This window comes from Nylanderia fulva, unplaced genomic scaffold (genome assembly GCF_048542155.1).
Source record: "Nylanderia fulva isolate GAGA-0341 unplaced genomic scaffold, ASM4854215v1 Scaffold48, whole genome shotgun sequence".
Taxonomy (NCBI): domain Eukaryota; kingdom Metazoa; phylum Arthropoda; class Insecta; order Hymenoptera; family Formicidae; genus Nylanderia; species Nylanderia fulva.
Window position 1 is genome coordinate 910,816 of NW_028190565.1, and position 14,461 is coordinate 925,276.

A 14,461-nucleotide genomic window follows, 5' to 3' on the forward strand; every position below is an offset into this window, starting at 1 on the left:
AAACGAGACCGCATCATAGTAAATAAATATGTAACTTTAGCGAGACTAAGTTGGACAAAAACTGGGTGCATTTCGGAAGCTCGACGGTTACAATCGTTACGTAATGTCATTATATAATAAGTTAGCTTACAGAATTGAACTTATTCTTAGCATCTGAATTGTTTAATTATTTTTTTAAGAGTGCATTATTAAGCACAAGTGATCAATATCTGATTTAATCTGTGTTATGCAATACATGGATAAGATTTTAATCAAAAGTATTGAAATTTTATTGATTGATGTAATATATTTATAATAATAACAAATTACATAATATTTAACTTGGAGATAAGATAAATCAGATAAGAGTATAATTGATTTGTATTTATGAATACAATTTTCATATGAAAATGAGACTTTACATAATAAAGTTGTAATCGTTTACAGATGTACAATCGTTTAGCTTCCTGAACGCATCTGATGCTGCAAAGCCGAAGACAACCCTTTTATAAAAACAAAACATATTGAGCTAATGTCACTCTGGACTTTTTCTTTCTTATAAAGTGAGAGACATGAGATAATGACGCTTTTGTATGTATATTTTCTTTCAATTTCTAACATTTTCTCATGCGTCACGCGCGTTACGATGATCAAGTACAGTATCGAATAGAAATTGAATTTATATAAACGTTTATATATAGGCAGCAGTCTCTTTAACGACTGAGAGACATTGTCAGTCGTTTTATTGTTATTCACGTGACAATAAAGCTCTCAAAACAAAAAGCAAAAACTTCATCCTTTGTTATTAATATTGCTCTTGTATTGTATTCCTTAGTTATATAATTTTGTGTACATGCGCATTATCAAGTAATATTGAAAGAAAGCGAATGAAAGATAAAAGATCATTAGTATACGTGTGGCAAATAATGAGTCATTTGTCCAGGTCCAGAGCTTGTAGTTGTAAGTGATGATTAAGGCTTTGATTGGTTATCGGATAGAGAATTTCTAAAAAGTCCAGTTTCATCAACAGCAACCAACCAATAAGTCAAACAGAGCTTCTTGAATGACTAATGTAAGAATGCTCCTTAGGCAAAAATGTTTAATGTTTAATCATTTTTAGTGCTTAAACATAAACATAACATTATTTTTTTAATTATAAAAAATTTTTAATTGTAATTATATTTCATACACATTTCATTATTCATCTATTTGTACAATTATACAGATGCTGATTACTTTGAAACCAAAATAATTATTAAGAAATCAGCTGGGGAAAATTTCTCCACCCAAGTGTTCTTGGATTATGACTCAAAACGTCTTCTCTGAGAAAAATATTCGATAGTCAGGTGGAAACCAATTAAGAACATTCGTTTTAAATTTAAAGGTGGTATCCATGTGCGGCTGGCTAGGGAATGAAACGAGACTTCCCCGGGTTATACAAACTGTATAAATACGACCGTACGATCGACGCACGATCCACATCATCATATCTTTTGTTTAGTGTCGACTTCTTTTATTACATCTACGGACTTCTCTTATTTTATAACAAAGAGACAAAAGGAAGGTGTAATGTACAAAAATTAATACGGACAAAATAAGAGTGACATTATATTATTATTATATTATTATTATATTATTATTATATTATTATTATATTATTATAATAGTATTACTTAAATAAATTGTGAATCTGCAAACATATATACAAAAGTAAGTGATTTCACAAAATTGCATCATACAATCAATTATTAAAAATTAATAATTGAGTAGAAAGTTATAACTGTTAATAGGAAGCTGTCGAATAATTCATCAAACATATTAAAAGTAAGTTTTATATATAACTCTATAAAGTTTATTAGAATATTATAATTGTTTACTGTAATACTCTAACAGCATAACATGTCTGCAAGACGTTTGAAGGATATTCAAAGGACATCTGAACATTCTTTAAATGTCTTCTAAACATTTTTTGGATATGTGTGTTGTTAGGGATATATATTATAATATATAATAATGTATAACACTATGTATAATATAGTTGAAACTTTCGATAAAAACTTTTTTTATGGTAAACATATTTGCTTTCTCTCTTGCTTTTATTCATATAATTATTTAAAATTATATTTTTTATATAATTTTATAAACATTCTTGCTTTTATTTATATAATTATTTTAAGTATTCTGTTTTTCAGTTTTAGGATGGCAAATTCACCAATTAATTTACTCCAAGAATTATTAATTAAGCAAGGATATGCTCCTGTTTATGATTATGTGGGCACAAAGAAGGATGGGCTTTATGATCAATTTGTATATAGAGTACAGTGTAAAAAATTCAATGCTGAAGGTTCAGGAAATACCAAAAAAGAAGCTAAAAAAAATGCTGCAGAGAAGATGTTATTATTACTAGCCCAATATAATGAAATTTCAATATCATCTGCAGTTGCATTTAAAAATGTACAGATTTCTACACCGACAAAGATATGTGAACCAATATCATCATCAAGAATGGAGACTCAGTCAAGTCCTAATGTTAACTATGCTGGGCAGTCAAGTCCTAATGTTAACTATGCTGGGCAGTCAAGTCCTAATGTTAACTATGCTGGGCAGTCAAGTCCTAATGTTAACTATACTGGGCAGTCAAGTCCTAATGTTAACTATGCTGGGCAATCAAGTCCTAATGTTAACTATGCTGGGCAGTCAAGTCCTAATGTTAACTATGCTGGGCAGTCAAGTCCTAATGTTAACTATGCTGGGCAGTCAAGTCCTAATGTTAACAATGTTAAACAGTCAAGTCCAAATATTAACAATGTTAAACAGTCAAGTCCTAATGTGAACAATGTTAAACAGTCAAGTTCTAATGTTAACAATGTTAAACAGTCAAGTCCTAATGTTAACAATATTAAACAGTCAAGACCTAGTATTAACTATGTTGGGCTGTTGCAAGTAAAGTTTACAATTTACTTAGTGAATGTGTTACAATAAAATGGCTAATTATTAACATCATATAATTTTTATTTTACAGGAATTTTGTGTACAACAAAAATTATCGGTTCAAGTTTTGTATAAAGTTGTTGACGATAGTGGACCGGCTCATATGAAAACTTTTACAATAGAAGCCAGTGTGGGATCTTTACATGCAAAAGGTACAGCGCAATGTAAAAGAATTGCCAAACAAGAAGCTGCAAATAAATTGCTACAACTTTTACATCCTAATATAAATAAGGAGGAAAATAAATTAAATTCAAAACAATTGACCAAAAAAGAACTCGAGGATACTATACGAAAATTAGGTGTAGACATAAAAGAAAGTGTAATTGACAAGCCAAAATTACCAGTTGTACATAATTCAAAAAAGGAACAAGAATTGTATAGGAAATATACCCATAAGGAACATAAAGTGACCGGATCGGGCTTTTCACTCCAAAATATTCATAATACATTCGAAGAAACTTATTCCAGTAAAATTTCCTATAATATAAGGAAAAAAATAAAAACTGTACGGGACACAAGTACAAATGACGCATATATAATAGAAGAAGTCGTGCAAGCTATACAAAATGCATTGAACGTCAAGATAGAAAAAGGTACCTTACCCAGCCTATCGAAAGAAAACTATTTGATATACTTACGCCTGTCATCTCGTCCTATTATTGCACAATGTGGCATAGGTAAAACTAAACGTATAGCAGAGATTCAGGCAATGTATAACATTATTGTGACTATATCAACACTATTAAACATTTCTTGATATATATGCATGTTTAAAATAACAAATAAGAAATGACTATTTTTTTTTCTTAATTGTTGCATTAAATAATAGACGATATTTTAATGATAGATGAATAAAATTAGAAATGTATATATTCAATTATTTACTAATTCATTATTTACTTTTTGTAAATAAAAATAATTATAAGGTATGAGATATTGTAAATAAAATAAATAAATAATATAAATAAAATTCCTACAATATTAACAAAAAAAACTTTCATTTTAATTTATTTTACATAATATTTTAAGTTATTTTGAATATTTGAACTTTATACACATGCGCCATCTGTAGCCTCTAACGTCACTTGGCGCCGAACAGATTTTCGTTTACGCAGTTCAGCGATAATTGTGCATTTTCGTGAAGTGTCAAATTCGAGAGATACGTCGATTGATTTCGAAAAATGGCAGATATACGTATTTTGGGCAAACGATTAGGACAACGTGTCGGACAAGAAGCGATCGTATTAGGTAGAATTACGGGGGTAAGAAAATATTCCAAGTTGGATTAGGTTAAGATATTGACCGGCGTTCAACATGCGCTGAGACCAAAATAATTAACATTCTTTTGTAATAAATATTAATATTATGATTAATGTAACCCAATAAATTATAATTAAAGGGAATATTAATTTCCTCGCGTTTTAAGTGTAACTTCGACGAATGTCGAGGAGAATTGATTCAAATTGACTGATTTGTTTAATGTTTCATAGGATAATTTCGTATTTAATATTTATATATCGATAACACAATTTGCAGAAAAGTTCGGATGGCAAAAGTGCAGAGATAACAACAACAGACGATACTCGAATCAACGTGACGTTTCCCCAGTCGCTCGACAACGATGCATCAGGTTACGTGGAAGTACGTGGTAACGTGAAGTCAAAGTCTACTATGCTCTGCAACAGTTTTGTATGCTTCCCTTCAAGTATGACGAAGGATTTTGGTGAGTAAAAATAAAATATACATATATATGTTCTCATATGTAGTTTCTTTGATTAATTTTAAAATTTGTTGTAAGATGCAAATGGCTACAATACCATGGTTCATACACGCTGTGCAGTGGGTAACCAGTTGGAGGGAATGTTTTATGAAGGTTAACACATGAAGAGAATCGAAAAGATTTATAATATATGCAAATCGTTTACTGTTTCATACTTTTTACATTCTATAATATTAGCTATTGTGGCATAAATCATGGTTGCAAAACTGGAAATGCCATAAAGAAAATTGCGATACACTGTCCTTTGTACATGAAATTGATCCAATTAAACTCAATAAATGTACAAGAAATTCTAGAATTGTAGACACCTTGTCAGCATTATATAAGAATATTTAAAAATTTCTATTTATGCCAGATACATACTCTTATGTCACAGTTGCATTGCGTGTATAATCTAAGGAGGAACAGCGACAGTTGCAAGATGTCACTGGACATTCAGTATGTTGTCTAAAGAAAGAAATAGAAATTAATAAACATTGCAGATTTTTTTGTACAATTTGGGCATACCTTATACTTTTATTCCAATATAAATTCTTTCAATATGTTATTAACAATATTAACATATTTATGACTCATCAATATAAAGGTGATTTTGAATTCTTACCGAAACCACTGAGCAATATGTTCGCTGTGTCCACCATGTTTACATGTTAGGCACCATGTGAACCAGCTGTTGAATTCTGTAAGCCTGCTATCACATTCTTCGCTCCTGCTACCACCAGGACTAGGAGCAGTTTGCAAACCGCTAACAGTACCCATATGCATCAAACATATCGCGCAACGTGGCAAAGGTTTGCGGCAATTTGGGCACGCTGTCATCTACAAAAAGGAGAACATTGAGGAAAAAATCCTTTTCAACATTTACAAATAAAAATCCATTAAGTTGTATATATAAAAAATGTACCTTTAATTTATTAGGTGTACCGCCTAATCTACCAAATGGAACTCTAGTTCTGCTCAGACCTTGCATAAAAGCAGATATACTTTTACCACAGAAATTACAAGAAACGTGTATCTGTTGTGGTGGTCTCTCTTGTGGCGTCGAGGATCTCATAGCAATGTCGAATCTAGCTCTTTGAAACCACAATTTCCATGCATTTAAAAGATGTCTGTAACTGTAACAATGATCATTAATACATAGTATCAAAATACTAATTATTCGATAAATGTTTACAGGTAAAGAATTAATACTTGGTAATCCACACTTGAACTTGGTTCTCCTGAAGCAATTTGGGTGCAAAAGCTCTGATTGCAATTAAAGTGCAACTCTGAACATCCGACGTGATTTCTAAATATTTGTTCAATAATTGTATACTTTCCATACTTGCTCCTAAAACACAATACATGTTATTAATATGTGTGTAATTAATATTGTTGCGTCTTATATTATTACAATTCTGCTAATTTCACTAGTTCTATTAAAATATCCTTATTATTGTGTTATGTTTGATATTAATATTTAACAATGTTGCTTACTTAATAGCGTAAGCGTGTATTTATCTTGTGATAAAGAGAATGTAAAGAGTACCGCGAGACGCAGCAATATTGTATACTTACAAATATAAATTATAGTTAAATCACACACCTGTAAGTAAGAAGCCTGCTAAATCTCCTTCTTCGATTAACTTCTGAGTCAGTCTTTTTAAGTATTCGTACAGTTTATTATCAGATAAAAATATAAGGGCGAATGCTATTCGATCTGCGACGGCCATACCATTTTCATTCTACGATTTATGAAGTTTCTAATTAATTTTTCATCCAATATTTGAATCATATTCGTACATATTTATTATACTTACAAGTACACTTTCATAAGAATCGTTATCTGCTGTTAAGAAACCGAATGTCGCTCTTAAGTAAGGATCCGATAATTGGGATCTAGATTTCTGACAAGATTCCCTCCACAACGTGGTACGTTCCTCAGAGAAACCCGATAATGCCATAGCCACCATATTCAAAATAGTCGTTTGTTTTTTGCTGGCACCTCGGTTTAAAATATCTATAGCTTGTTTTAGGCAAAGATTAAATACCGCGAATGCCGCTGCTTTCGCGTACGCTCCTTCTCTCTCTAATTTCTCCAGATATGTGTTATCGTATGTAGTATTGGTTTCCTTGTCAAATCGCAAACCGCAAAGAAGAAGACTTTTTTCTCTATCTGGTGATCTATAGATATATCGAAAATTATATTAGATATAAATGTTATATTATAAACATTTGCACATTTATATAGATGAAACGATCATCACCTATAAATCTTTGTTGTATAATTCGAACCTATATCCACCCAGGAACGATGAATGACTTCCGACTTTAAGAAACCATTACCCAGGTTCTGCTGACTATCCAATTTCAGAATTGTCCTGTATAAAGATTGAAAATATTAATTTTGATATACGTTTATATTTAAATGTACATTATAGCTGATGAAGTATTATAATGTTTACCTCACACCAGGATGCTTATTGTCCGGGCTTTGTATAGTGCCGTCTTCTATTAAAGAGCGACTCAGATATAACCATTGCCATAAATTCTTTAAAGTTTCATTTTCAGCTATGTCGCCATTTTGCGCTAAATCTGTCTGCAAATACATGCACATACAACTGTATGCGAAAATATAAATATAAAGATAGAAAAAATAAGAGGCCAATATAAATCTGAAGCAAGATGGAAAATTAATGTTAAATATACTCAATATTGGTATAAGTTACAAACATTTAATACTAACATTCAAGGCTTAATCACATTTTATTATTTTTATTTATCTACTTACAAGCAAGCCATATTCGAGCATAGCACGTCTTTTAGTTAAAACTGAGATATCGTTCAATTCTTTATAAATGCTATCTTCACTGTTTATATATTTGAATGATTTAAAAGCATAATTCCACATAAGACACGATCGAGCGGACCAATTAAGTGTTATTCTCTCGCATACAGTATAATCGGTTACTCCTATAAAATGAGAAATACTCCAGTAAGCAATATCGTAATCTTGTGAAATGCAAGAATTATATCCTAAGATAAGATTATATACCTTGCAACGATATGGCCAATAATCGATTTTCATCGGTTAGATGCCACGAAAAACTTATAGGATTACGCCATGGTGGTAAAACCACTCTTTCCAGGACACCCGGCTCGGTATCTTCTGTTCCACAGTACTGGATATCAAACAAATGCAAACCCGCTGTAAAATAAGAATATATATATTTTTATTTCAATTGATCTTTTCAATTGTTATAACAGTTTATGAATTTGAGTACTTTTCAATCATAATTATGCACACACACATTTATACATTAATCATGTAATTATATATCATACATGTACAACTATAATTTAAAAGCAGAATGCATTTTATACCTGAATCTTTATGCAATGTGCCAATTAGATTGCGTCTTGTTGGACACCACAGCACTTTGGTAACTTGCCTTTGTGATACTATAGTAACAATTGGTTTTTCAAAACATCGAGTATCCCAGACTGTGATTAAATTGTCGACATGCGAGAGTAGCTGATAATTGTTATGGGGATTCACCGACAAATTATATACCGCCTTTGTGGATGTGTTATTCACCACTTTTGCAGAATCTAATTAAAATTGTCATAACATTCGAATTAATTAATGAGCTATCAATTATGTATTAATTTTATCTTTGATCCGAACAGACCTCTAAAATCAACAACTTTTAATTGCTTGTTATTAGCACCAAAAGCCAGACATCTCGAATCGTGTTTAAACCAAGCAGCGGAATGTACAGTTTCTGATATGCCAGCTTCTGCTATCGAACGTTCGGAGCCTTTTGGATAATGCTGCACATCCCACAGCAATACAGAGTGTTCTTTGCTATGTTTGTCCAACCCCGACATAATCAGGTGAGTGTCCACAGGATTCCAAGCAACAACATTGCATGTCCGCATGTATTTTGGAACTAGAATTTTAGATCAAAGATCATATAACATTATGCCAAAGTAATATACAATTAAACCGATTCGATAAAGCATAATATCTACAAAATTCTCTCCCGACAAGTCCCTGGTAATCAAATTCCGGGGGACTAAGGGTACTCAGAACGATCTTTCCATTTGCGTGGCCACTTGCCACGATATCTGGCTCTGGTTGCGGATATATGTCAACGCATTTCGCATAGCTATTAATGGTGACGGATGAGACAAGTTCAGCGACAGAGTGTTCAGAAATTTGTAAGTCTGTGGAGAGCAAAAGGAGCAAGAGATTATTTCAGTGGAGCAAAAATACATATCTTCACAATTAATTGTTGATCGCCAGTGATAAAATTTTCACAAATAATAAGATGCAATTTAATTCGACCAAAAACTGGCTATTCATTTATTGAAAATAAGTAGAAACGTATAGTGTGTACTTATTTTCAATAAATAAATAGCCAGCTTTTGGTCGAATTAAATTGCATCTTATTATTTGCAAAGATACATATATCATCGCAAACTTACAGATTTGATCACTATCTCGCACGGTGTTGTCCCGAGGTCCAATTTCGTAGAGGCTCAACAGGGAATCGTTGTCCCACGTGATGAATCTGTCGGAATGAAAGGGGCACCATAACACGTCCCATTTTGGCCGGCTCATCTTTTTATCTCTTTGAAAAAGGATCGCCTCGTATTTTCTATCATAAAATTATAAATGCTTGCATTATTTCGTCCGAAACGCGTATACATGCGATTTAATATCGTGATTTGACAATTGTTGCGCGACCATGATTAATGAACATGTCAACAAAGCGTCTAGATCTTTTCCGCCTCGTTTCTTATGGATATTTGCCCCTCTTCGAAAACATTCTTCGAATAGCCCGTATTTATCATGCTTTATTATTATTATTATTTTATTTCATCCTGCGAATATCTAACCTCTTCGCGAAATCAAAACACCGAATGTCATATAAACATATGTCTATGTACATAAATAAGAAAGATGAGGAATCGACTGTTTAATTATATTCGATCGTCATTGGTCATCGGCTAGGGAATTTCTAGCGTTCCGAAAAAGTACGTTCAAAAATTGGACGAAATCCAACACGCTCTCGAATTCGAGCTATAAATTCGAACTCATTGCAAGATGGCCGCGATACTGATAAAACGCGGTAATAAACTTTGAAATAAACAACACGTTTATATTGTTTCATCTCGTATTATAGGCTGAAATAATAATACGGAATAATACGGACAACGAGGTAAGATCATTTCCGTCAGGATTTGACATTTCCAAACAAATGTCAAATTCATGATACATTGTTTACGTCTCGTGCGTCCTGTCAAAATATTTACGTCCGAATGTAAGTATATTTATCTGTCTCTCTCTCTCTCTCTTATATATTTGTTGTTTTACGATTTTCGTAATCGGGGTACAAACTTCACGAGATGTACCATTTTTTCTTACCAGAGATAAGACCTAAGACCATCTTCGGTTATCTCTGTCGTAACTCGTAAGTTGTCATTATCGCTAATAGCGCGATTGATAAAAAGTCGCGCGCGGTGAAAAAGAAGACGAAGAAGAGGACGAAGACTACGAAGACGGCGAAGGTGGGGAAAGAAGGAGGACAGTGAAAAGTACATAGGTAGAGGTGGGTGCACACATATTTAAGGCTGCCATGCTCACGCCCCACCGCATTCTCCGGCCGTGCGCACATTTTGTAAGGACTGTACACTCGTTACAGTCGGCCAGTTACGGTGTCACGTCATCGTCCCGGTCGCTCCTCGCTCGGGACTTGGATCGTCGTCGGCTGCTGCGAAACCCCTCATCCGTAGAAATTCTCGGTGCATCGTTTGCAACAATGGCGAAAATCAAGGTAAGTGTTCCTTGCTTACAATCGTGCCTCGAGAAGTGACATGTCATTCGAGTTAGAATGGAGGGGGAAGATAATTCAATTAAATTGCGATGATTGCTTTTCAGGGTGAAAGTGGACCGTACGTCCATATTGCTCAATTTCAGTATAAAATTTTTTTATCTCTGAAAATTATGGAAATTGTATATGTATAAATTTTATTGCCAAGTGTATTCCAAGATATATATTTTATTTAACGATAAGCAAATTTCTATATATAAATGTATTTTGAATAAATAATGTAGCGTCTTGAGATATGTTTTCTTGTGTATAATTAAATATTTTTACTTTAATACTTATAAAATTTATATTTAACAAAATTGCCTTTAAAAAATACACGTTTCTTAAATATTATATAATTTTCAGGCTGGTCCAGTCGTCGACATTCTTGGAGATGAAATGACACGCATTATATGGGATTCCATTAAAGAGAAACTCATCTTGCCCTACTTGGATATTGAGCTGCATACGTATGACTTGGGTGTTGAAAATCGTGACGCCACAAATGATAACGTAACAGTGGAATGTGCAGAGGCAATTAAACGTTACAATGTCGGCATCAAGTGTGCCACAATAACGCCAGATGAGAAACGCGTAGAGGAATTTAAATTGAAGCAGATGTGGAAGAGTCCTAACGGAACAATAAGAAACATCTTGGGCGGCACCGTATTTCGAGAGGCGATTATTTGCAAGAACATACCTCGCCTGGTGGTGTGTTGGAAAGAACCGATCATCATCGGCAGACACGCGCATGCCGATCAGTATAAGGCGACGGATTTCGTGGTGCCGGGTCCGGGCAAGCTGGAAATCACCTGGACCGGCAACTCCGGCGAGAAGATCCAACACACCGTTCACGAGTTTAAGGGTCCAGGTATCGCTCAGGCTCAATACAACACCGATGAGAGCATACGCGCCTTTGCGCACAGTTCATTCCAATATGCATTAGCGCGAAATTATCCCCTCTATCTGTCTACGAAGAATACGATCCTCAAGAAGTATGACGGTCGGTTCAAGGACATATTCCAGGAGATCTACGACAAGGAGTACAAGCAGCAATTCGAGGCGAAGAAGGTGTGGTACGAGCATCGGCTGATCGACGACATGGTGGCGTATGCCATGAAGTCCGACGGTGGTTTCGTTTGGTCGTGCAAGAACTACGACGGGGATGTGCAATCTGACTCGGTGGCGCAAGGCTACGGTTCCCTAGGTATGATGACCTCGGTCCTTGTATGTCCGGACGGTCGTACAATCGAAGCTGAAGCTGCCCATGGCACCGTCACTCGCCACTATCGTCAATATCAGCAGGGCAACGAGACATCCACCAACCCGATTGCTTCCATCTTTGCGTGGACCCGCGGACTCCTTCATCGCGCCAAGCTCGACGACAACTCGCGTCTGCAACACTTTGCCGAAACCCTGGAGAAAGTCTGCGTCGACACCATCGAGTCTGGCTTCTTCACCAAGGATCTCGCAATATGCATCAAGGGCATGAGTAACGTCACCAGGGCCGACTACCTGGAGACGTTCGAGTTCATGGACAAGCTCGCCGACAATCTGAAGAAGGCTCTTAAGGCGTGACTCGTTATTCACAACAAAGAACATACGAATTTACGGGCCAAGTATTAGGTTCTTACACGCATTGCAATAAGAGAAAAATATAAGTAAGCTTTTTTTTTATATGGTTACGGGAAAAGGAAAGCTTCGATAAATATATAATATATTTGCATAATTATATTATATACAAAGGTTTTTTGTTGCCATAGTCAAATCAATTTCGCGCTATGTATGATTGTGCTTCATTTATGTTGGAAATATTATTAGTTTCTTAAATGTGAAACACGGTTAAATCGATCACTTACATTTTTCTCAGTGTTTGCACTTTTTACATTAACTTTTATACAGCAGATAATGCGCAAATATATACACGCGAAATAACAATATTTAGCAATGATTGGATTGATTCAATTTCATAAAATGAGGACGATAAACTCATTTTTATTAATCGTCGTCATTATTGTGGTGAGACATTTTAGAAAAGACATTTATATATATTTAACAATAAGTACTTTTTTAAGTACTAGATTGTCAAACGTAAAAAGATATAATATATAATATATACAATTGTATAAATTTTTAAATAAATTTTTTTTAAATCATAAAATGTACACGCGTTAATGCAATTTTTAAATTTAAAATTAATTTTTTTTGGAAATTAGAAGGGTTCTCTTTGTTCAAGAATAGAAGTCTTTCTTTTTAAAATTTTTAATTTATACTTCTCTTATGTACATATAATATTAAGCGATCAAATTGCATTTCCAAATGTATAAGGTTTTGTATCAAGAATTTAGCAATATTTCAGTAATTATCTGTAAAAAATAGCATCACGCAATCTATCATGTCACAAATAACAGTCTTGTTATCAAAAACACTTCATATCAGTTAATTGGCTCTAAACTTATTTTACATATAGGACGAATATGGAATATTATACATTATGCTATCCAGAGATATATATTCTATGAAAATGCGATTGATGATTACTTGACATTTTGAACAATTTATGCAATTAAAACTGTATGCATAAATATTGAGAAGTTTACACCATTGAAATTTTTTAGTTATCAGAAAGACATGCAATAATGAAACTCATGATTTTTTATTTATATATAGATCTATGATATATATCACAAATTAAATCTGTCAAAGTAAAGAAAATATTGAAGTAGGCTCAAATGAAGACAATAATTTTCAACAAGTAGAATAATAATTCACGATTTTTTAAGTAGATACAATGAATAATCAATCTATCAAGTATCGTCTCGCAGAAGAATTATATTAAATTTATAAGTATTTTAATGAGATGTTAGTCTTTAAATAAATTTAAGTCGTGAAATTTATCCATCAAAAAATGAAGGATATGGCATTGATTAGCGTGATGGAGACTCATTTAAGAAACAATCGTCTCGGAATTCGTCGTCGACCTTTCGAAACCTTTGGTAAATAAATAATTCATATACATTATGCAACTGTGACTTCGCTTTTTTTTTTTTTTTTTGTTTACATAATCAAATATATTCGCGCTCATTTATACATCAACGGACGGTAAATGAGTGTCATGTGAAATGTCAAAAGCGAACTGCATTATCGATGTAAACATATGCCGATTTTATCGACAGGGAAAAAAGAGAAACAAAAAACCATAAACTTATTATATATATATATATATTGTATAAATATAGAAAAAGGTCAGCGTTACACAAAATCTGTATACATTTATTTCCGGCGATCCATATAAATGTAAAAAAATACTCAATGAATCTATATATACTTAATGATGCTAATTCGTCAACTTTACATGTATAGAACTGCAAGCTAATTGTAAGTTTCATTCGACTTGTTTGTTCATTAACCTATATACTTATACAATACAAACTTTGCTCGATCTCTCTTCTCTCTTCAGAGTTTTCTCTTAAAAAAAAAACAGACTAAAATAATTAATTTCTTTCTAAAAATAATTATACTAATTTATTTTACTCCACAAAAGGTATATCTAATTGGAGCGACTGCACACAACGATGAGAGAGCATAATGGAATTGCAACAATTAATTATATACACACGAGCTTAATTATATATGAATGATTATAAGAAAAAGTTGAGCTGGCCGTGAATTAATGCAGCTAATCTTTTTTGCTTGTATTTTTCCGTATGTATGCATACATATATATCTATGGTTTTGCTCGTGTCCTTCTCTCAATGGCGGCGCGTAAATAAGTGCGTAAACGCACACATATATGCATATATGCGTATGTATATAACATCTCCTTTTACACAAGAAGCACGAGCGCGTTTGC

The 14,461-nt window shown here is 33.3% G+C and overlaps 4 protein-coding genes across 5 annotated transcripts; 3 read left to right on the forward strand and 1 right to left on the reverse strand.

The window, feature by feature from the left end:
- Window positions 1-108: 108 nt before the first annotated feature.
- LOC114938815 (uncharacterized) lies at window positions 109-3,962 on the forward strand. The gene is made up of 3 exons (XM_029312911.2): window positions 109-1,803; window positions 2,172-2,922; window positions 3,002-3,962. The coding sequence occupies exons 2-3, from the start codon at window positions 2,179-2,181 to the stop codon at window positions 3,725-3,727; spliced, it is 1,470 nt and encodes a 489-aa protein (XP_029168744.1). The 5' UTR covers window positions 109-1,803; window positions 2,172-2,178; the 3' UTR covers window positions 3,728-3,962.
- Window positions 3,963-4,032: 70 nt separating this feature from the next.
- On the forward strand, window positions 4,033-5,053 carry LOC114938726 (uncharacterized). The gene is made up of 3 exons (XM_029312790.2): window positions 4,033-4,232; window positions 4,507-4,693; window positions 4,769-5,053. Exons 1-3 carry the CDS (start codon window positions 4,152-4,154, stop codon window positions 4,846-4,848), a joined length of 348 nt encoding a protein of 115 aa, XP_029168623.1. The 5' UTR covers window positions 4,033-4,151; the 3' UTR covers window positions 4,849-5,053.
- Window positions 4,871-9,679, reverse strand: mio (GATOR complex protein mio). Of its 2 annotated transcripts, none has more exons than XM_085486807.1 (15): window positions 9,221-9,679; window positions 8,765-8,959; window positions 8,422-8,682; window positions 8,114-8,341; window positions 7,785-7,937; window positions 7,521-7,702; window positions 7,195-7,328; window positions 6,997-7,110; window positions 6,550-6,913; window positions 6,336-6,474; window positions 5,942-6,080; window positions 5,655-5,865; window positions 5,355-5,569; window positions 5,114-5,197; window positions 4,871-5,042 (listed from the first exon to the last, which is right to left on the reverse strand). In XM_085486807.1, exons 1-14 carry the CDS (start codon window positions 9,354-9,356, stop codon window positions 5,116-5,118), a joined length of 2,553 nt encoding a protein of 850 aa, XP_085342933.1. In that variant the 5' UTR covers window positions 9,357-9,679; the 3' UTR covers window positions 4,871-5,042; window positions 5,114-5,115. The 2 variants fall into 2 exon arrangements, with proteins under 2 accessions (XP_085342933.1, XP_029168621.2); XM_029312788.2 differs by having other exon boundaries at window positions 4,871-5,197; window positions 9,221-9,393; window positions 9,635-9,657.
- A 179-nt stretch (window positions 9,680-9,858) lies between these two features.
- On the forward strand, window positions 9,859-14,052 carry Idh (isocitrate dehydrogenase [NADP] cytoplasmic). Its single transcript, XM_029312789.2, has 3 exons — window positions 9,859-10,059; window positions 10,167-10,572; window positions 10,975-14,052. The coding sequence occupies exons 2-3, from the start codon at window positions 10,375-10,377 to the stop codon at window positions 12,184-12,186; spliced, it is 1,410 nt and encodes a 469-aa protein (XP_029168622.1). The 5' UTR covers window positions 9,859-10,059; window positions 10,167-10,374; the 3' UTR covers window positions 12,187-14,052.
- The last annotated feature ends 409 nt before the right edge of the window (window positions 14,053-14,461 follow it).

Coding starts and splice junctions, on each gene's coding strand:
- LOC114938815 (XM_029312911.2), top strand. CDS start 2,179: ATGGCAAATTCACCAATTAATTTACTCCAAGAATTATTAATTAAGCAA. Junction 2,923..3,001: donor ACTATGTTGGGCTGTTGCAA/GTAAAGTTTACA, acceptor TTTATTTTACAG/GAATTTTGTGTACAACAAAA.
- LOC114938726 (XM_029312790.2), top strand. CDS start 4,152: ATGGCAGATATACGTATTTTGGGCAAACGATTAGGACAACGTGTCGGA. Junction 4,233..4,506: donor TATTAGGTAGAATTACGGGG/GTAAGAAAATAT, acceptor CACAATTTGCAG/AAAAGTTCGGATGGCAAAAG. Junction 4,694..4,768: donor AAGTATGACGAAGGATTTTG/GTGAGTAAAAAT, acceptor ATTTGTTGTAAG/ATGCAAATGGCTACAATACC.
- mio (XM_085486807.1), bottom strand. CDS start 9,356: ATGAGCCGGCCAAAATGGGACGTGTTATGGTGCCCCTTTCATTCCGAC. Junction 6,081..6,335: donor AGCAGGCTTCTTACTTACAG/GTGTGTGATTTA, acceptor ATTGTGTTTTAG/GAGCAAGTATGGAAAGTATA. Junction 5,198..5,354: donor CATATTGCTCAGTGGTTTCG/GTAAGAATTCAA, acceptor TTCTTTCTTTAG/ACAACATACTGAATGTCCAG.
- Idh (XM_029312789.2), top strand. CDS start 10,375: ATGCTCACGCCCCACCGCATTCTCCGGCCGTGCGCACATTTTGTAAGG. Junction 10,573..10,974: donor CAACAATGGCGAAAATCAAG/GTAAGTGTTCCT, acceptor TATAATTTTCAG/GCTGGTCCAGTCGTCGACAT.